Source organism: Rhinoraja longicauda, chromosome 12 (assembly GCF_053455715.1).
Source record: "Rhinoraja longicauda isolate Sanriku21f chromosome 12, sRhiLon1.1, whole genome shotgun sequence".
Classification (NCBI taxonomy): Eukaryota; Metazoa; Chordata; class Chondrichthyes; order Rajiformes; family Arhynchobatidae; genus Rhinoraja; species Rhinoraja longicauda.
The window spans coordinates 4,910,704-4,933,904 of record NC_135964.1 but is presented as its reverse complement, the minus strand read 5'-3'; the positions used below and the strand labels follow the sequence as shown (position 1 = coordinate 4,933,904).

The 23,201-nt window shown below is 41.1% G+C and overlaps 1 protein-coding gene across 1 annotated transcript; it reads right to left on the bottom strand.

Moving 5' to 3' along the window:
* Window positions 1-2,890: 2,890 nt before the first annotated feature.
* On the bottom strand, window positions 2,891-22,581 carry c12hxorf58 (chromosome 12 CXorf58 homolog). Its single transcript, XM_078408624.1, has 8 exons — window positions 22,460-22,581; window positions 21,340-21,439; window positions 18,749-18,843; window positions 16,989-17,100; window positions 14,242-14,373; window positions 10,649-10,878; window positions 4,344-4,488; window positions 2,891-3,179 (listed from the first exon to the last, which is right to left on the bottom strand). Exons 1-8 carry the CDS (start codon window positions 22,579-22,581, stop codon window positions 2,991-2,993), a joined length of 1,125 nt encoding a protein of 374 aa, XP_078264750.1. The 3' UTR covers window positions 2,891-2,990.
* Window positions 22,582-23,201: the final 620 nt, after the last annotated feature.

Sequence of the window (23,201 nt, the reverse complement as noted above, 5' to 3'; positions counted from 1 at the left end):
AAACAAAACAGTATTTCTTTGCCTGAGGTATTTTTTAATGTAAAATTAATAATGCTGCTCACTAGTGCTATTTTGGTTGCTACATTTCCATTAATTTTGTCCATCTAGACAATATAAAGCCCAGTCAAAAATGAAATGACTTTTATTTTAAGTACTGGGACTCTTGAATCTCTACTCATCTCACTGTAATGGTGGTTATGATACTTTGATCTGGATTAACAATCTCTTGGCCTGATGCCGTAAAGTGCAGGAACGTTTTATGAACCTTCAGGTGCTCAGTCAGCTAAATTATCATTGTGGGTTTTAGTATTCTGTGCTGGAAAATACAACCATCTTAACTATTATCCCTGGAAACTACATGCGAGTAAATAACTTATTAGTTTGTTTTAGATTAGCTGTGAGTTCATGGTTAGATAGTCGACTCCTTTGTATTTTCACTTGCGCAGAATGCGCAGAATCTAGATTGATCCTCAGTGTCAGGGTTAGTAAATAGTGACACAAGCATTGATACAATGAGGCTACAAGTGAACATTGACAATATATCAGAGGTTTACTGTGCATATGTAATACAAGAATTTCCCCCAAACAGTTCGTGAGCCATAGCGCTATGTTTAAAGCCCCATAGCGCTGTGGCCATAGTGCTATGTTTAAAGCCCTGTAGTGCTGTGGCCATAGTGCTATGTTTAAAGCCCCATAGCGCTGTGGGCATAGTGCTATGTTTAAAGCCCCATAGCGCTATGTTTAAAGCCCCATAGTGCTATGTTTAAAGCCCCATAGTGCTATGTTTAAAGCCCCATAGCGCTGTGGGCATAGTGCTATGTTTAAAGCCCCATAGTGCTATATTTAAAGCCCCATAGCGCTGTGGGCATAGTGCTATGTTTAAAGCCCCATAGTGCTATGTTTAAAGCCCCATAGCGCTGTGGGCATAGTGCTATGTTTAAAGCCCCATAGTGCTATGTTTAAAGCCCCATAGTGCTATATTTAAAGCCCCATAGCGCTGTGGGCATAGTGCTATGTTCATAGCAGTGTTTAAAGCCCCATAGCGCTAAGCTGGTAACGCTCTGTTTAAACCTATGCTCGCCAAGCTGGCAACATTGTATTACCTTACCCGCCAGGTCTGTGGCCGGTAGCGCTGTGTATTGCTTTACATGCCAGTCTGCGGCTGGTAGCGGTTTGTTTCTAAGGGGGGCGCAGGAGGAGGCCTTGCTTGGATGCAGGCCCCTACCATTGTTTGTAGTTTGAATTTGGGAGCGTTTCAACAGCTGATTTCTGCCGGTGTAAAGGCAGACCATTGAAGGTAAGCCATAAGTTAGTTTGTGTACGAGAGGGTTTCACCGAGGGGCTGAGTCGAGAGAGGGAGGTGTACTGCTGTGAAACGGACCCCGCGCATATCAAGACAAGTATTGTTTTTGTCCTCTTCCCAATAAATCTGATTTGTAACTAAACAGACAAGTGAGCCTTTTTCTGTTCTACTAGTCAGATCCTTGGACCTGTTTCCTTGTAACAGCTTAATAATAGTCGGTGTTTAAATGTAACAAATTATGTATTGCAGTATGTTACTTATCGACAATTCAAATCTAGTAATTTTTTCGATCATTAGTGACTTAGTGACACTGGTTTTTCAGTTGGGTTTCTGGGTTTGCTCAAATGGAATAATGCACATAAATTACTTCCATCTTAGTTTTAAAATTCAAAAGCAAGAATCACGTGGATTGACGTCGTTTCCCCATAGCAACATATTGCATTCCTAAATTTTAAAAGACATCTTTAAACTAGATCTCTTCCAGCATCATGGCATGTCAAAACAATAGAGTATTATTCTCATCTATTTATTTGCTCTCTCTTCTAAATCCTTATGCATTAAAATTACCTACAGTACCTGAGATCACTAACTTTGCAAAATTCTTGATGTTTCTAATTGCAGAGTAAATATGGAATAATCTGGTTGCAACTTAACAAGTGTGTCAGTGCATTTTTCAGTTTATTCCCTGGTGTGAATCAATGCAGCCTTTCAGTTTTTTAAAACTCCAATTCATTTTGAAGAAGCCATTTGGTGGTTTTCAAGACATAAATATCCTCTTGATACCTTGCTTAAATATAATCTGGATAACAAATATTATATTCACCTGAAGACCAGGCTGGAAACTAAGCCCAATTGTAGCTCCCTTTTGGGGGCATTGATCCCAAATGGACTTCCACAATCCACTAGATTTCAACAATTGTTGAGACAATGTTGTCAAGCTCATCCTTGGAGATTAAGGCAGTCTCCAAAAATATGAGTACACACTGATCAAAGATTTTTTTCTCTCGGCAGTACTCCATTCCACGCAGAAGGTGTCATCTCCTAAGCTGCTCCTCTGTCATAGATAATATAAAATGCATAAGGGGTTGAACACTTGCTGTTCCCAATAGGAAGATTGGAAAGATCCCGTGGCACAGTTCAATGCCCTGGCCAATATTATTCCTCAACCCAGATGAGCAGAAAGATATTTCAGTACTGTTTGTGGGACCTTCCTTTGATCAATTTGACTCTTGTCATTTCGATATTAGCGTTCAAAAGTAATCCATTGTCCACAAAATGCCGTGCTATATCTAAGTAAAGTGAGCTGTAGTTGCTCAAGCAGATACCCCTGCTCTGATTAATAGGACCAAGATACAAAATTGATTTTGACTACAACTGATTGTCATTGTTAAACATCATACATATTGTACTGCCTGTTGAAAATGTATTGGAGCTACTATGCTCAGCACAAAGCCATGCCTTCAAAGGAAAGGGAAATCTCAAAAGGATGTTAATTGGACTTTCTCACAAGTGTATAGAAATACCATGATCAACATTTATATTAAAGATCAATTTTATATCAAAGGCACACAATGTAATTTGCACACGGTGTCAGTCAAAGTTAAATGCAACAGCAAGTACAATTTTTGACAGGGCATAAATGAATGCCTGTTGCATTTGATCCGCCCTTCTAATACATCGTCTTGTTTCAGTCAGGGAAAGGTGTCCCACATGCATCAAGCGACAGTTTCTGTGTCCAAGCATAGAGTTTATCCACTTCGTGCTCCCATTCTTCCTCTGAAGTTAAATATGCAATTTGATCTTTTTCTTCAGAGTTTGTAACAATCTGAAAGTCACCCAGTGCAGAACTGTGGTGAGTTGGTTTATTTGGTTCTTCCTGGTAATTACGTGGTAAATGTAAAATTAAAGGCATTAATGCAGGTCACGTAACTGTTTTGTACATTTACATATGGGTAATTAAGATTTTCCTTCAGTTCACACTACAATTGCACAAAAAAAAAGAAAATATCAACCATACTAATGGTATATTGATGTGTTCAATATTACATGAACAGCTAAAACTGCATATTAATTTACAGCTATTCATATTATGGATGGACACAAAATGCTGGAGTAACTCAGCGGAACAGACAGCGTCACTGGAGAGGTGATGTTGCAGGTCGAGACCCTTCCTCATATTGTGGCACATTTGTGACCAATATGCCTCATCTATACGAGTTCCACTTGCCTGTATTTGGCCCATATCCCTCCAAACATTTCTTATCCCGATGTACGTGTCCAAATGTCTCTTAAATCTTGTTATAGTAACAGCCTCCTCTGGCAGCTCGTTCCAAAAACACAACACCCTCTGTATGGAAAAAGGTTGCCCCTCGGGTTCCGATTAAATTTTTCCCCTCTCACTTTAAAACCTATGTCCTCTGGTTCCTCATCTCCTGGTTTCCTTAAGTGACTCGAACCCCCCCCCCCCCCCCCCCCCCCCCAACAGTCCAAGCTGCCATTCAAGCCTTCTCCTCTTCAGCATAAACATATTCTCTATTTCCTCAAGTACATCAATGCCTTTTGGATTTTTATGATTACATCTTTATCGTGGATAAAAAGGGTTATTCTGAATTTCTGATTTGATTTCTGGGTGGCTGTCCTATATTAATGGACTCTTGTGTCCATTCCCAAGAAAAATTCTCTTTATATCCTCTCCATCAAGACCTTTCATAGTTATAAAAGCACTGTGAGATCACCCTTCAGTACTTATTCCTCAAGAGAAAAAAAACTCAGTCTGTTCACCTATTTTTATTACCCCCCTTCGACATCAATCTGAAGAAGGGTCTCGACCCGAAATGTCACCCATTCCTTCTCTCCCGAGATGCTGCCTGTCCCGCTGAGTTACTCCAGCATTTTGTGTCTACCACCTATTTTACATATATGGTAACATTTTTGATACCATTCTTAAAAGTGGATGTCAAACATTGAGGAGAAAAGCATTTAATGCCATATGCCACCAACATTAAGGAAATAAAGCATTAAGTAAGCCACACAATTTTACCTCTTTGCTTTTATCCAAACCATACATCTTTCTCATTTTGGAAACTTTCACTCTTGCTTTGTAAGAACGACGCTGTGACTCCCTTCCTCCTTTTGATGATCTTGAAGACCGCCGTGGAGTGGTGTACAAGGCTGGAGAAGGTGGCCTGGAAAATGAAGAATTTATCTTTTTCCACATTTGTTCTCATTAAGGAGTCATTACTCTATGCATTGGATTCAGGGATGGCTGTAAGGTTGTGGGCGGTATTGTTAGTTAATGTCTTGTAGAATTCCACCCTGTGATTATCTTAGCTTTCAGTAATTGAATTAAGCATTCACTGGCTAGATATATTATAATCATTCTGACAAACAATATAATAGTTACATAATTCTCCACCTAAATATTGCCAACATCCAATGAAATGTGGAACTTTCCCAATTATCTTCTGATCATCGTGTTGCGCATGTCTGCTATAGCGCCGCAGCACTCTGGGAGATTGGCTGGTGGATCATGACTGACCTCTTAGCATTAACCCTGTCTCACACCCCCTCCCCTTAAGAATCTGAAACATTTCAGTAAGAATCCATCGTCTTCTTCTGAACTCTATTAAGTAAAATCACAATTTATTTAACCTTTCCGCAGTGCTCAATCCAACATACCCACAATCATCCTATTAAGCATTCTCTCAACCACCTCCAATGCAGTACGATCCTTCCTTAAATAAGAGAGCAAAATTGTTCAGGGAATTTAGAAGGATGAGAGGGGATCTTATCGAAACGTATAAGATTATTAAGAGGTTGGACACGTTAGAGGCAGGAAACATGTTCCCAATGATGGGGGAGTCCAGAACAAGGGGCCACGGTTTAAGAATAAGGGGTAGGCCATTTAGAACTGAGATGAGGAAAAACTTTTTCAGTCAGAGAGTTGTGAATCTGTGGAATTCTCTGCCTCAGAAGGCAGTGGAGGCCAATTCTCTGAATGCATTCAAGAGAGAGCTAGATAGAGCTCTTAAGGATAGCGGAGTCAGGGGGTATGGGGAGAAGACAGGAACGGGGTACTGATTGAGAATGATCAGCCATGATCACTTTGAATGGCGGTGCTGGTTCGAAGTGCCGAATGGCCTCCTCCTGCACCTATTGTCTATTGTCTACTGTAGATGTCTGAGTTTCGCCTTTACAGTTGCAGTCTGTACTTTTATACTGCAACCTCCTTGAAATGAGGGATAACAGACCATTAGCCTGTAATACTAACTGCTGCACTTGCATGTTAGCATTCCATGTCTAATGCACAAGGAACATCAAGTCTCTCTCTGTTCTGCAGCTTTTTGAAGTCTTTCTCCATTAAATAATTGCTTGTTTTTTTTCCTTCTAAAATGAACAAGTTTACATATTCCAACATGAGACTCCATTTGCCATGGTTTGCCCTGTCAATATTTTTCTGTAATCTGTGTATCTTCCTCTTAACTCATCTGCCCGACTATTTTCATAATTTCCCCAAATTTGCCTGCCGTATATGAGCTTCTTTTCTCCAAATAATTAATATATTTTACAATCAGTTCCAGTCCCAGTACTGATCCCTGTGGTACCCCACTGGCCACAGGTTGTAAACCTGAAAAAGCCCCCCTTATCCCTATTAATTGTGTCCTGATTATATGTTGCATCCCACAACATGGGTTCTTGTGACTCATCCCTTTACGAGGCACCTTGTTGAATGGCTCCAGGAAACAAATACTTCAGAAACATATTGCTGATTGTGTTGGAGCCCGATGGAGCCAATATTTCTTTCCTACCATTGCAAGTGCTACATCTGTTGCTACACTGAAAAGTTTGTAGACTGCTACATCATCTTTTGCTATGTGCATTCTTTGTGACAACATTGTGGATTATTTCTTTTTGCACCAAGTCCAATATTTCTTGTTTTACTCTCATTCGAGGGAGCATAGGGTCTCGACCCAAAACGTCAAGTTAGATAGAGCTCTTAATGATAGCAGAGTCAGGGGGTATGGGGAGAGGGCAAGAATGGGGTACTGATTGAGAATGATCCCATGATCACATTGAATGGCGGTGCTGGCGCAAAGGGCCGAATGGCCTACTCCTGCACCTGTTGTCTATTGTCTCCAGAGATGCTATCTGACCCATTGAGTTACTCCAGCTTTTTGTGTCTATCTAGGGGATACATATTGCTGGTTGTGGTTAATCTTAATTTTCTGTGGACTTGTGACAGTGACATGGATTGGAAGAGAAGTGTTTGATGTTTTGCAGCCTGTTTGCAACAGAAGCACATCTAGAAGAGGAGCATCTCGGTGGTGTGGGTTTATGTCCGGAGCTGGATGGATATGCTTTTATCTTGTTTTTCTTTAGTTTTGATCCAGGCTAGTCAGATGACCCCTTGGCCATGGTTGATTTTGATGGGGCATGTAACGTTGTTCACTTTGCGGTGCGACGCTTTAAACTACAGTGCCCTCTATAATGTTTGGGAGAAAGACCCATCATTTATTTATTTGCCTCTGTACTCCACAATTTGAGATTTCTAATAGAAAAAAATCACATGTCAGATTTTATTAAAGGCCATTTTTATACATTTTGGTTTCACCATGTGGAAATTACAGCTGTGTTTATACATAGTCCCCCCATTTCAGGGCACCATAATGTTTGGGACACATGGCTTCACAGGTGTTTGTAATTGCTCAGGTGTGTTTAATTGCCTCCTTCATGCAGGTATAAGAGAGCTCTCAGCACCTAGACTTTCCTCCAGTCTTTCCACCACATTTGGCATTTTTTATTGCTATTTATCAACATGAGGACCAAAGTTGTGCCAATGAAAGTCAAAGAAGCCATTATGAGACTGAGAAACAAGAATAAAACTGTTAGAGACATCAGCCAAACCTTAGGCTTACCAAAATCAACTGTTTGGAAGAAAATAACTGGCTGAAGAAGGGTCTCGACCCGAAACGTCACCCATTCCTTCTCTCCTGAGATGCTGCCTGACCTGCTGAGTTACTCCAGCATTTTGTGAATAAATACCTTCAACTGTTTGGAACATCATTAAGAAGAAAGAGAGCACTGGTGAGCTAACTATTCGCAAAGGGGCTGGCAGGCCAAGGAAGATCTCCACAGCTGATGACAGAAGAATTCTCTCTATAATAAAGAAAAATCCCAAACACCTGTCCCACAGATCAGAAACACTCTTCAGGAGTCGGGTGTGGATTTGTCAATGACCACTGTCCGCAGAAGACTTCATGAACAGAAATACAGAGGCTACACTGCAAGTTACAAACCACTGGTTAGCCACAAAAATAGGATGGCCAGGTTACAGTTTGCCAAGAAGTACTTAAAAGAGCAACCACGGTCTCGAAAAAGTTCTTGTGGACAGATGAGACGAAGATTAACTTATATCAGAGTGATGGCAAGAGCAAAGTATGGAGGAGAGAAGGAACTGCCCAAGATCCAAAGCATACCACCTCATATGTGAAACACAGTGATGGGGGTGTCATGGCTCACTTATCTTCATTGATGATACAACTGCTGATGGTAGTAGCATAATGAATTCTGAAGTGGAGAGACACATCCTATCTGCTCAAGTTCAAACAAATGCCTCAAAACTCTTTGGCCGGCGGTTCATTCTACAGCAAGACAATGATCCCAAACACACTGCTAAAGCAACAAAAGAGTTTTACAAAGCTAAAAAATGGTCAATTCTTGAGTGACCAAGTCAATCACCCGATCTGAACCCAATTGAGCATATCTTTTATATGCTGGAGAAAACTGAAGGGGACTAGCCCCCAAAACAAGCATAAGCTAAAGATGGCTGCAATACAGGCCTGGCAGAGCATCACCAGAGAAGACACCCAGCAACTGGTGATGTCCATGAATCGCAGACTTCAAGCAGTCATTGCATGCAAAGGATACGCAACAAAATACTAAACAAGACTACTTTCATTTACATGACATTGCTGTGTCCCAAACATTATGGTGCCCTGAAATGGGGGGACTATGTATAAACACTGCTGTAATTTCTACTTGGTGAAACCAAAATGTATAAAAATGGCCTTTATTAAAATCTGACAATGTGCACTTTAACCACATGTGATTTTCTTCCATTTCCAAAACTCAAATTGTGGAGTACAGAGGCAAATAAATAAATGATGGGTCTTTGTCCCAAACATTGTGGAGGGCACTGTATGCCAAATTGACTTGCTTTCTTTAATAGTGAATTCAAAATCTTCTCCCTGTTTGGGCTTATAAAGTTCTGTTCTCTTCATTGCTACATTTCTTATAATGTTGGTGCTGGTATAGTCATCACAAAATTAATGCAGGGCTATTAATACTTAAATCATATGAGTCATAAGCATAACCTATAACATTCTGCAAGTAGATTGCAATTTTACCACGTTATTGCACTGTGGCCATCTGATGCAAGAGTCCCATAATACTAAACACCGTATAACTACAAAACAAGATGTTCTGGAGAACATAACCACAACCCCAAACCTTATCAAGTACATGCTGACCGATGTTACGGGAAGAGGGGGCTGGATATCCTAGCTCCCCAAAAGATTTCTGCTGAATTTTCAATGATATGCGTACCAAAGAGATTGTCGTGAATCTCTGAAAGCTGAGCTTTTACTGTGACGTGAATTAGCCATCTTTGCTCATTTAAGACAGGTTTAGAAAATGGGTTTTAACACGTTACCTTGGGAAAAAAATGTTCAGTGAACATTTTAATGGATGTAGAAAAAGAGAAAAATAGTTCCAACAGAATAAGCAATAAGCATGTTACAATGAGCAAAACAAAGATGATGACACTGATAACTTCATGTCAGGTAATAAAATTAAAGTATTGAACGCATCAATAAATAAGGCAATGGGAAGCTGCAATTTTGAAAGATGAGTCAAATTGAAAGCCGGCTCTGAAATTCAAATGAAAGCTGTAAAAGTGGAGTGGTTAGCCGATAAAAGAATAGAGAACTGTGGGCATGGATTCCCATCAAGTCCCCTAGTTCTGCTCTCTCTCCACCTCCCCCCAGACGGACAAGATTGAGTTCCCCAGGTCCTCGCCTTTCACCGCACCAGCCTCCCCATCTCTGACATTTCCATCACCTCCAACATCATCCCACCACCAGTCACAATTTCAATCCCCATCCCTTTCCACTTTCCACAGAGACTGATCCCTCTGCAACTCCTTGGTTCACTCATCCCTTCCCATGCAAACCACCCCCTTCCCAGGTACTCTCTACGGCTACTGCAAGAGATGTAACGCCTGACCCTATTCATCTTCCCTCACATCCATCCAGGGACCCCAGCAACCCTTCCAGTTGCGACAAGAGGTTCACGTGCATATGCTCTAACCTCATCTACTGCATCTGGTGCACCCGATATGGCATCCTATACATCAGCGGGATCAAGAGTAGACTTGTTTACCATTTCGCTGAATACTTGAGCTTAGTCCGCCAAAGCCTACTGGATCTTTCGGATGCCTACCGTTTTAACTCCTCTTCCAATTCCCATACTGACCTTTCTGTTCTGGGCCTCCTCTATTGTCAGAATGCGGCCAAATATAAAGTGGAGGAACAACACCTCATATTACACTTGGGTAGCTTACAACCCAACAGTATGACCATTGAATTCTCCAATTTTAGGTAACTGCAAAACTCTCCCTCTCTCCCTTCTCCCCCCAAACACTTTTCTTCCTCTTCCTCCCCTGTGCACCACCTATTTCTCCCCTCCCCCTCCACCTACATTACTGCCTCTAGCGTCACAATTTGCGACTCCTCAATCCTTTTGCCTTTTCACCTCTGGCCTTTGTCTACCATCTACCTATCAACTCCCTCCCCCTCACTGGTATCAATCCATTACCTGCACAGCTTTGTCCTGCTTCTCCTCTCTTTCAGCTTTCGTCCCCCTCCCTCCACCCCATCATCAGTATGAAGAAGGGTCCCAACCCAAAACGTCACCTACCCATGTTCTCCAACGGTGCTCCCTATCCACATGAGTTACTCCAGCACTTTGTCTTTTTTCCCCCATCATCAATACTGCATTTTGACGAAGAATCTCCAATTTGGCCAATGTTTCCTATCCTCTCATTCACAAACAGATTCAACTCACATCAGTTACCCTTAGTGTAAAGAAGACATCAATCAATATTCAAATACAAAATGTTCCTATCATTCATCCTTGCATAAACTGTTTGTCTGATAAGGTATTGGATAAATGTATAGTTCTGTGTTTACAGTGGCATTATTGAAACATTATATTTATTATTGGCTAGTCTGTTTTGATACAATTAGACTGATTTCTGAACATTTAAATAGGTTGCAACAAAAGTACCTGGTTTGAGAGATGGCTCTAATATGTTGAAGCTGAATATTTTCAGTAATTGGCTTGATGAGCAGAAATGGCAATTCCTCCTTCAAACGTTGTGATAAAGTTTTGCTATGTGCATAGTCTACAATGTCATACATGATTGTTGTTCGGGGCAGGTTTGCCAGAGTCAGCATCCTCCAGTAGTTATTTCTGCCTCCAAGATAGGCTGGTGTCTCATCCAGATTGCTCGCATACTTCAGAAGAATAACACGGTGACAAAATGAACATCTCATTGATCATTGAGTTCTTACAATGTGACATACGTGATGCCTGTTTTATTTCATCCAGAAAAAGACACTATGGTGATGTTACTTTATTTATTTCTCAAAAGGTACATCATTTTTAGGATAATAATATTACCAAATTATAAGATGCCACAAGATGGCTGGCCTGCTACTTCTTTTAACTGGACACATAGAAATGTTTTTGGCACACTCTACCACTGTAATGGTTATAGAATTATTGTGACAGAGAAGAAGGTCATTCAGACAATTGGGTCTATGCTGCTTCCCAGCAGAGCAGTCCCATCAGTCTCATTCCTCTCTTACTTCCCCGTAGAGCTGCAAGATATATTCTATCTCATCAGCCGAACAACTCCATGATTCATTTGTTTACCTATACCAAGGGTCAATTGGAAACTATAAATGACCCCACCAGCAGGTCTTTGAGAGGTGGGAGAAACTGGAGTACAGGGCGAACATACACATTCTACACAGAGAGCACCCCAGGACAGGATCGAACATGGGTTGAAGCCGTGAGAAAGGAGTGATAACTGTTGCACCATCATGCCACCATTTCGCTAGTATGGGATTAGCAACCTAGAAATCACCTGTAATAGTCATACCAGAGGAGCCGTGAAATTTGATTTGTCGCAGACCAGAAATAAATCTGGCATTGTTATAATTAGAGTAAATTTACAGGCCAGCATACAAATTCTTCCATAAGTGTACCTGGGCACCTTGTCCCATCTAGAGAATAGATCCAGGGAAATTGGTTATTAAGGGGCTAGGATCCGTTGGCTTCAGAACCCATGCAATTTGCTGTCTTCAAGCCAAAAAAGATTCCTAAACCCTATCTTCTGGTTGTCTTCAAACTGCTATGTCAGACTTCACGGAACATGTTACCTACAGGAACTGCCAAGGGAAGCAAGCGTGCAGCCGAAGGAGATTAAATGGCAGTACCTTCCACCAAATTGGTCAAGTTCTGAAACGTATTGTTATTTGTGCGTTTGCATTGGATGGTAAGGGAAGCAAATTGAGTGGATCTAAATGTACTCCTCATTAACTCGCGTGTTGAAGGAAAGAATTTGTAGTGAACACACGAAGGCTAAGTGACACTTCTTTTGCAAAGATACTCAGAAAATATATACCACACAGTAATTCTGTAACCGTAAAATTACAACCATAGTAAATGGGACGATTAAGGATTAATCTAGTGGCCCAAAACTGGGCATCTATACTGCTAATCTAGATCAACAGAAAATTAAACATCATCACAATCTTTAATTTAATGGCTCTTCTTCACACGTTGATCATAATGTAGCCAGATGACTAAAATTAACCTAAAGGAAGCATCAGACCTGGCTTTGTTCTAGTTCCACATTAGAAGCTACTGCAGCAGCTAAATGCACGGCAAATACCAAAAACAGTGGAAATAAACGGGCCTACAAGGAATGGATCAGAACCTCACTACGTCCATTCAAAATGATATAGGCTGAACAACCAATGATTTTTAAAAAGGTTTCAATAACAATGATGAATATAGCATGCAAGTTCTAATTGGAGGGTTGAAATGTTTACCAGAATGTTTCATCCTGTAGGAGCCATCAATAAAGCAAGCTGCTTTGTCTTGGATAGTGATATGCTTCAGATTTTGATTTGTGTCTTGTCGATGGAGGAAGGGCTTGGGGTGTCCACTGCAGGAAATCCAGTTCTGGTAGCCCCAGTGTTTACATGGCTGATCCAGTTAATGTTGACGTCCCAGGATGTCCATGGGAGAAGACTTGGCAAAGGTAATGTCATTGAATGTCAAGGATAGAGAGCTACATGCTCTCTCACTGGGGATGACACTTATGTGGGATGAATGTTACGTGCCCCATATCAGCGTACACCTGAATGTTTTCTAGGTTTTCTTCCATGTAGGCATGAGGTGCTTTTTTTGTTGAGTTGTAAATGGAACTGAATATTGTGCAGACATTAATGAATATCTGTATTGCTGACTTATCATGGAAGGATAGTCATTGACAAAGCAACATTGTCAGGTATGAGTTTGTGTTATGACTAGACTAGAATGGCTTAGATAAAGGTTCAGCTAGTTTTGAAGCTCGAGCATTTAGTACCATAAATGGGATGTTATTTTCAGCAGCTGTATCCAATTCTCTGAACCATTTTGTGATATCAGTTGGAGTCAATTAAATTCACTAGAGAATTTAATGTCTGTGAAGATGGGAACAGAGCGAAGCTGAGATGGACAATCTATTTGTAAGAAAATAACTGCAGATGTTGGTACAAATCGAAGGTATTTATTCACAAAATGCTGGAGTAACTCAGCAAGTCAGACAGCATCTCAGGAGAGAAGGAATGGGTGACGTTTCGGGTCGAGACCCTTCAGATAATCTATTTGGTAGTTCTGGATGAACATGCTGATCCCAATCATTGTACAGGACAGGGATGTTCTTCGATCATCCTCCTCCATTGCTTAATTGTCTTGCCACCATTCTTGATGGGATGTGGAGGACTGAGAGTTTCAATCTGATCATCAGCTGTGAGATTGCTTAGGTCTGCCTATTGCATGTTGGTTTTGTTGTTAGTCTACACATTCTCCTGGACTGCAGTATTTCTAGGCTGGCACCTCATGTTGTTTTAGTATGCCAGATGTTGTTTCTGGCATAGCTTTTTGCACTGCTCGTTGAAGCAGGGTTGATTTCCTGGCTTGATGCTAATGGTAGATTAAAGTATGCCAGGCCATCAGGTTACAGACTGTGTGACAGATTTCAGCTGCTGCTAATGACCACAGAGCTTTATAAATTCCCTTTTCCGATCTTCCAGAACTATACTGAGCCTATTCCACTGCATGCACATTCACTAAATAACCGACTAAAATATCTAGGATTTTTGCATGGTATTTCTTGCTCAGCATTTTACTGAGAATTTTTGTGATGCCCTATTCGCAAACAACTCCAACAATACATTTGAATTCCCCACAGAAGATGAAAAATGACCAAAGCAAAATGACAGGCCAGGGAGACGACATTGATATGCTGTGCAAGATTCAATTGCATGTTGATGTTTTTCTATCTGAACATTCAATATGCAGCAAATCTAGACTGAAAAGAGACGGGGGGAGGATTTCTCTTTGGTTATTAGTGCTAAACATTTGAAAGAGATGTTGGTCACTGGCTGGATTCACATCCCAGATTTCAGTTTCACTGAAGCCAATGGAAACAGGTGTCAGGCGTGCAATTAGCAGCTTACATACACTCTCGGATTTATTTATCACTGGCAAACAAAGAAGAATTCTCCCCTAAACACCAAAGCAAATGTTTTAATTTTTCAAACCTGCATGTAATCCTTGGCTGTAACAATATCAACTTCATCTGCTACTTTGGTTCTTTGATACTGAAGGTTATCCTGTATGAGAAGATCATAAAATTTTCTTCTTCCCATAATCTTGCAAGAAGCAGCTGCTGCCTGTTTAGAAAAGTCCACAGTCACCTTAATTTTTTTTTAAAATACCACTTTTTCTATGAATGATAATGAATGAATGATAATGGTAAAATCCAAAAAAATAGGCAATTCATTAGCTCATAGGAACACAAGACATAGGAACAGAATTAGGCCACTCGGCCCATTGAATCTACTCTGCCATTCAACTACGGCTGATCTATCCCTCCCTCTCAACCCTGTTCTCCTGGTTTCTTCCCATAACCTTTGACACTCTCACTAATCAAAAACCTATTAATCTCCACTTTAAAAATACCCAAAGACCAAATCTTCACAGTCGTCTGTGGCAATGAATTCCACAGATCACAGAATCAATAACCAGAAGACATAGGTTTAAGGTGAGTGGAGAAAGATTTAATAGACAACTTTTTCCACACATAGGGTGGCAGGTATATGGATCGAGCTGCCAGAGGAGGTAGTTGAGGGGGTACTATAACAACATTTAAAACACAGGTTCATGGATAGGAAAGGTTTCGAGGGTGTAATGGCAGTTTCTATACCATCTCAAAATCCCACTTCTATAGCCATTACTGCTCGGGGATGAAATGTAGTTATAGCTTACACACACGTCGCACCCTGATATGACAAAACTAATCTTCCAAACTTCTTTTCTTCATTAATTGGTTTTTATTATAGTAGCACAAATCATAGAGAAATTCATCACTTTCCGTACTTTATCAACTGTTTCTTCTTCTAACAATATCTAGAATTCTTGCAGTTATTACCGTATGGTTCTTACAAATATAACCGGTGCGAGCGCGTGTGGTAAAGAACTGTATGCTCACCATCCTCCGAGTCTAAACTGACCCACAACCTCTGTCGACACACTAGCCTCCTCCCATCTAGACACTCCCCATTACGCATTAAGTCACACCCACAAGCAGGCAAAAAAGACATAAACTAGAAATATTAAAACATAGCCATAACACAATGACAGTAATTGAATTAAGCATAAATGGCTCCTACAGAGGGATATGGGCCAAAAGCAGGCAGGTGGGACTAGCATAGAATGATCATCTTGATCAGCATGTGCACGTTGGTCCAATGGCCCTGTTTTCATGTTGTACGACTTTGTGACTCTACTAATCATCAAAGACCCACTCCACCCTGACCACACTCACTTCTTGCTGCCACCATTAAGAAGATGGCACAGGAGCTGAGAACTGTTACCTCCAGGTTCAAGAACTTTCTCCTCATCAACCATCAGGTTCCCGACCCACCCTGCAGAACCCTAGCCATACCCCGACCCAGAACACCACCAAGTTAGAACTAGGGAGGTTGCTCTATGTATGTTGATTTTTGCACTGTTATGGCTGAGTTTATTTAGAGTAACTGAAATTATCATATATATTTATTTTTTGTTGTTGTTTCATCTAATGTGCCTGTGAAGCTACAGCAGTTAAGAATTTCATTACAGTGGTTCATCTCCGGTGCATGTTACACATTAACACGCTTAGGTAGCTCATATTCTGCTTAGGTAGCTTACAACCTAATGGCATGAACATACCACCACAATTAGCCTGAAGGATCCTAACCTGAAACGTCACCTATTCATGTTCTCTAGAGCTGCTGGCCGACCCGCTGAGTTATTCCAACACTTTGTGTCTAGTTTTATAAACTAGCATCTGTTGTTCCTTGTGTCTCCCCTGTTGATATTCTTGTTGCTTTCTTTCATGAGGTTCTTTTCTCGACTATTCCTCCTCGTGTACAACATGATACAAATATAATAATCCCAATGCACCTGACCTTGTAAAATTCAGTCCTTTAAATTAACCCAGACACATATACTGTACTGCTAAACAGGACGGCATATCTGGAAATGACCCATGATTGTCACGAACCTGTAAATGATTGTCACTTTTTAAGTTAAGCAGGGCTGGGAGGATCAACAAAAATAGACAATAAGTGCAGGAGTAGGCCATTCGGCCCTTCGAGCCAGCACCGCCATTCAATGTGATCATGGCTGATCATTCTCAATCAGTACCCCGTTCCTGCCTTCTCCCCATACCCCCTGACTCCGCTATCCTTAAGAGCTCTATCCAGCTCTCTCTTGATTGCATTCAGAGAATTGGCCTCCACTGCCTTCTGAGGCAGAGAATTCCACAGATTCACCACTCTCTGACTGAAAAGGTTTTTCCTCATCTCTGTTCTAAATGGCCTACCCCTTATTCTTAAACTGTGGCCCCTTGTTCTGGACTCCCCCAACATTGGGAACATGTTTCCTGCCTCTAACGTGTCCAACCCCTTAATAATCTTATACGTTTCGATAAGATCCCCTCTCATCCTTCTAAATTCCAGTGTATACAAGCCTAGTCGCTCCAGTCTTTTAACATATGACAGTCCCGCCATTCCGGGAATTAACCTAGTAAACCTACGCTGCACGCCCTCAATAGCAAGAATGCACGCCCTCAATAGCAAGAATGAAAATGAAAGAAATTGAAAATTATTCAGATATCTGTTATTTTTTTCATAGTCTGCTGGAGAGGAAAAGGCAGGTAAACAAAAAAGATAGGAAATACAATGCCCAGGCACATAACACAATTTCAAGAGAAGCCAATTGAGAGGAAAAATATCCGAATTACCTCAGTTGCAGGCTTGATTATTCTTTTACCACTAAAATATTGATTCCTGTAGTTTCCAGCATGTTGAAAAATCTTAAACACAAGGATAGGAGGAAATTCTTCTCCAGCAAATCTGACAGAAAATAAGAATACTGATTTCAATAAATGCTGTCATCTGTCCTAGGTAACTGTGACAATTACTTTTATTATAATTTATAAAGATTAAAAGGTCATGAGACAAAGGAGCAGAATTAGGCCATTCTGCCTGTCGTGTTGGCTCTGCCATTCGACATGGCTGATCTATTTTTTCCCTCTAAACCTTATTCTCCTGCCCTCTTCCCCATAACCTTTGACGTCCTTACTAATGAAGAACCTATCAATCTCCTCTTTAAAAGTACCCAATAAGTTCACAGCCATCTGTGGCAATGAATTCCACAGATTCCCCATCAACTGGTTAAAGAAATTTCTCATCATTCTAAATGTACGTCATTTTATTCTGAGGCTCTGTCCTCTGGGCCTAGGCTCTCCCTCTAATGGAAACATCCTCTCCATATCCACGCTGCCTAGGCTTTTCATTATTCAGTAGGTTTCATTGAGATTCCCCGATCATCCTTCTAAATTCCAATGACTACAGACCCAGAGCCACCAAATGCTCACCATATGTTAACCCAACCTTGATTAGTAGGGGTGTCAGGAGTTATGGGGTGAAGGCAGAAGAATGGGGTTGAGAGGGAAAAATAGATCAGCCATGATTGAATGGTGGAGTAGACTAGATGGGCCGAATGGCATAATTCTGCTCCTTTCACTTAAGAACTTATGAACAATCATTCTCATAAACCTTCTCTGGACCCTCTCCAATGCCAGCACATCCTTCCTCAGATATGGCACCCCAAACTGTCCACAATATTCCAAATATGGCCTCTCGAGCATCTTATAAAAGCCTCGGCATTATATCTTTGCTTTTATATTCTAGTCCATTTGAAATTAATGCAAATATAGCATTTGCCTTCCTTTCTACTGACTCAACCTGCAAATTAACCTTGTGGGAATGCTGCACCAGCACTTTGCATGTCCGATTTCTGAATCCTCTCCCCATCTAAAAAAAGTCTACGCCTTTATTCTTTCTAGCTAAGTGTATGGCCGGACATTTTGCTATGCTGTATTCCATCTGCCACTTCTTTGCCCACTCTCTCAACCTGTCCAAGTCCTTCTACAGACTCCCTGCTTCCTCTACACTACCTGCCCCTTCACCTATCTTTGTATCATCAGCCAACTTGGCCACTAGGCCATCAACTCCATCATCCAGATCTTTAACGTCTAATGTGAAAAGTAATGGACCCTACAGTGGCACCTATGGAACACCACGAGCCACTGGCAGTCAACCAGAAAAGGCTCCCTTTATTCTCATTCTCTGCTTTCTGCCAGTCAGCCAATCTTCTACCCATGCCAGTACCTTCCCTGTAATCCCATGGGCTCCTAGGTTTTAGTTTTACTTTAGTTTATTATTATCACGTGTACTGAGGTACAGTGACAAGCTTTTGTTTGCATGTTATCAAGACTATACATGATTACAATCAAGCCATCCAGTGAAAAATGTGTTCTTGGTTCACCATCCAATGTTAGAACAAGCTGATCCACAAATTCAAGTATTTCCTTTTGCAAGCAGGGTAAGGTCCTGGTGAACTGTTGTTAAAATCACTACACTGCATAGCATTGCCAAAAAGGGATACATACTAGTTTACGCTGCATTCTCTTTTCTTTATGGACAGTTGTTTTGTTACCTGAATCTAACTTTATATGCCATCTTAGTATCCTTCAGGAGTTCAACCTCAGCCGGTTGCAGCTTCCTCAGAATATCAGTTGTCAGACAGTGTTCCTGTCATAAAGGATAATATTGATGGATTTATTCACATTTTGACACAAGTACAAATTTTGGCACAAGAAGAACGTTAGGGCCGCACTGCGGTGCAGTGGTATAAATGCTGCCTTACAGCGCCAGGGACCTGACTACGGGTGCTGTCTCGACAGAGTTTGTACGTTCCCCCGTGACCACATGGGCTTTCCCCGGTGCTCTGGTTTCCCCCACACTCCAGAGACGTACAGGTTTGTAAGTTAATTGACTTTAATAAAGATTGTAAATTGTCCCTAGTGCGTAGGGTAGTGCTAGTGAATGGGGATCGCTGGTCGGTACGGATTCGGTGGGGCAAAGGACCTGATTCCGTGCTGTATCTCTAAACAAAAATAATCACAAATAGCAGGGTAGGAAGAAAATATGTTTCTTTTTATGAAGTCATATTTTGGAAAAAGATTCCTTAACCTAAATTAGGAGCAAGGTAATTCAGCGGTTAGTGTTTGTAGTTCACAGCTCCAGGGATCCCAATTCAAATTTAACATCTGTGAAGTTTGTGTGTTCCACGAGGCTGATTACCATAAAATGTTCTAAAATATGTTGGCAGATGAATTGGATACTGTAAATGAGTCCGTGAGTGTAGGTATGTGACAAAAGAACTAGTGCTTGGGGATGGATAAAAGTATAAAGTGTGAGGAAAAGGGAACAGGACTCGTGGGATTGATCTACTGGGAACAAGCCCAGGACTCCTTTGCTGTAAATTGTGGGAGCCAGATTCAGATTCGGATTGGATTGTTGTCATATGTTGGCAAGGTACAATGAAATTCCTTGCTCTCATCACGCTTACATGGTAATGATAGGTGTAACAATAAAAACAACAACAATTGCAAAACAGCAGAATGGTGCAAGATTGTAGTGCAAACAGAGGTAGTGCAAACAAAAAATTCAATAACGGAATAAATGAATGAAATGGAGTTGAAAGAATATGTAGCACCTCCTCCCAGAGGGGAGTGTTATAGAGGCGATTGATTCTGGAGTCGGATAGCTGTGGGGCAAATGCTGTTCTTAGGTTTTATACTCATCTACCATCTTCTCCCAGATGGTAGAGGGGAGAAAAAGGAATGTTGAAGGTGGCAGAATCCTTGACAATACATCCATCCGAAAGCAATGCACAGTTTGTTTCATTTTCGCTGTGATTTATTTATATATTTGATTTGATATGATATAGCATCGATATGGAAGCGACATTCAAAAATCTCATTGTACTTGTACAATGACAATAAAGGATATTGTATTGTATTGTATTGTATTGAAGCTAGACTGGATGGGAGGAAGTGGTGAGCCTGTGATGAACTGGGCTGTGTTCACCACTCTCCGCGAATTCAATCAGTCGAGAGCAGAACAGTTGCCAAACTGAGAAACATGACATCAGAATACTTCAGCACACCTGTGATAGTTCGCTAGAATCCTTGGGGACATGCCAAATCCTCTCACCCAAGAAAGTAAATATGCTTTTGCGCTTTCAGTGCTTCAATGTGAGGGACCAGGTGAGGTTGCTGGTCTATTGTCATCTCGACATCTGTTCCATTGATGAGGACAGGGTTATGTCACCTGCTCACTTCCTTAGGTCAGCAACCGACTTTCTTGTCTTGCTGACATTACGGCCTAACTTGTGGTACTGAAACAATGACACAAGATTCCTGATGTGTTTCCTGTCGTCTGTTGGATTGTTTTTGTCAATCTGGTCGCCGACAATGGTGTTATCACAATTATAAACGTTGAGTTGATTATTGAAGATTAAGCACACTATCCTGAGGAGTACTTGTGTTGGGCCAGGGAGGTGAAAATGTTGTGACCAATTCAAGCCAACTGTGGTCAACTGGTCAGAATGTTCAAAGGCCAAAAGCAGATGGAGCCCCAAGGCCATCGTTCGTTAGTTAAATATGAGTTATTTGGGTATTGTGGTGATGAAGGCTGAGCTGTGGTCAATGAATAGCACAGTGGCATAGGTGCTCTTATTGTCAGAGTGATTCAGAGCTGAATGTAGTGCAAGTGCAAGTGAGATGCTAGATCTTTTTCTCATCACGCAAATTGCAAGGGGCCTATATTGACTGGAAGTCTAGCACAGAAATGGCCATTGCCAATCTTTCACAATGCTTCATTGTGGCTGATGTTAGAGCTACTGGATGGTAGTCATTGAGACGGGTCACTTTACTTTTCTTGGGAATTGGAATGGCAGAGGTTTCTTGAATCACACGGGGACACTAGACCTTTGGATGTGCATTGCTGGTTCATGCCTGGACTGGTTTTATTACTTGTATCACTGATGACAAGAAGGGTAGGAATGATGTCTTAAACATCCAATGTGCATGAATGCACAATGTTCAATTACGGAGTAATTCTCACTTCAATGACCGTCACTGGTTCACCAGTTCTAAAAAAATAACCATAAAGCAACAGCAGAAAAGGGAAGACGTTTCATTGCTAACAGCTGGCAAAATTAGGTTACTGTATTACACTTACTGCGGCACAGATTGTGTGCTTGAGTAGGCGAAATAACTGTTTATTTCTGTAAGAAATCCATGATGTCTGAATAATTCTAGCCGCAGAATTTGGATCAATTCTGAAAAACAGAAAAATCATCTAATTATAACGGACATTTTGTTTTATCAAAATGGATACTACTTGAAGATTGACAATTATTTTGCCGATAAGACAATCAGAGGAATTGAGACTGGGTCAGCAGAATGGTCCTGAAGCATATAATCAGTGAAGACATTACTGAAAGGCAGACTAAGCTCGAGGGTTCATATGGTCATGTTCCTAAAGGAAAAACAAGCCCTGTCAACTCTGCAGAGTCCTCCTCTGTGGACCTAGAAGATATTAGTTGCTGAGGTTAGTATTGCGCAGCGTTCAAGAGCTTGATAGTTAATGGGAAGAAGTTGCTTTTGAACATTGTGGTCATGGCTTGCAGGGTCCACTATCTCTTCCCATGGGGGTAGCACAATGAGAGCTTGGCCAAAGTGGTGTTGCTCTTTCGTGACATTGGCTGTCTTTCTGAGTCAGCACCTCGTACAGATCTCTTTGGATGATCGGGAGGTCAGTAACTGTGCTGGACTGGGCAGTGTCTATCATTCTCTGTAGTCTCCTTTGTTAGTGGATGTTCGCGTTGTTAAACCAGGTTGTGATATGGGTTGAACAATTTTCAGGTAACTGTTTTTCCGACCGCCCCTATAATCCGGACAAAATTACGAGAGCTCATGTGAAAATCTCTGAGCGGCCACAGATGCCATTGCGAGTGGCGAGCACCTATATGTGGTATTCGTCGTGAACAAATTCACCATGCTCTCAATCTTCTCTCCTAACTGTTTTGCAAAGACTGTACCCTTGTTTTAACCACCCCCTTATAACAGATGTCGGATATAGCGGACAGACCTGCCGATCCATCCCCTGCTCACACCGTCTCCCCATCCAGTGAGAACCTGTTCCACAGATGAACCAAGTAACAGCCTGACATGGTCATACTCACTTGATTATAATGAGCTATGTCCCTCCCTCCCCCCCCCCTCCCCCCCCCCCCCCCCCTTTTAGCCCCCACTGCCTCACTTCATTTGGGTAATGAAGACATTTACAAATTACTTACACCATTGGTTCTAATTCATGCATGTGTCTTTTTATTTCTTGACTATTCAGTAATGCATGCTCCCTTTGCAGAAATTCACGGAAGCATGGTAAACTTTTACTTTTCAGTTCATTCGGCTCCATTATCAATATTTCAAATCATTCTGACAAACAAAAAGAAATCATAGTGATTATCAAATCTGCATAATTGTTTGGTTATGTTTTTGGTAATTATCTGAGAAGATACAAGAGCTGCAGCAGTACATTAACATGACCAGTCATTAACTTTATCATGGTGCTTCACAATAAGAGCCTTCTGTATCTCGAAGGTGATATTCTAGCACAGCATTGCCAGCTGCCCTCGGGTATTGTTGCTTTTTGTATAGCATGATATATCCTCATTAAGTTTCATATATAACTACATAACTTTGAGACAATATGGTCTCCAATCTAATATAGATTCAAAACGAGATTGTGATTAAAATATCCGGTGAAGTTGTTGATTTAACAAGCACTTCAGTTAAACTATATTGCTGAAATGAAAGAACTCTGTGATTATCGGAAAATTCCGGCTCACTTCCCTTCATCTTTCGGTACGATCGGCAAATGTAAAACACTGCTTTTTACTTGTTGAACCATGTTAGTGCACTAGTCATCATTTCATGAATTTTGAAAACTATCCCACTGAAATGGAAAATTGTGAATATTTTTTATAGGTCGGATTTTTTTTGTCAGCACAGCATTGGTTGGCTGTATCTACCCTG

What these genes read in the sequence shown, in the direction of transcription:
- c12hxorf58 (XM_078408624.1), bottom strand. Translation starts at nt 22,581, where the DNA reads ATGGAGCCGAATGAACTGAAAAGTAAAAGTTTACCATGCTTCCGTGAA. An exon ending in TAATCAAGCCTGCAACTGAG is followed by an intron (nt 14,374 to 16,988) that starts GTAATTCGGATA and finishes TTTTCTAAACAG; the next exon opens with GCAGCAGCTGCTTCTTGCAA. An exon ending in AGAGCCATCTCTCAAACCAG is followed by an intron (nt 4,489 to 10,648) that starts GTACTTTTGTTG and finishes TTCATTTTCCAG; the next exon opens with GCCACCTTCTCCAGCCTTGT.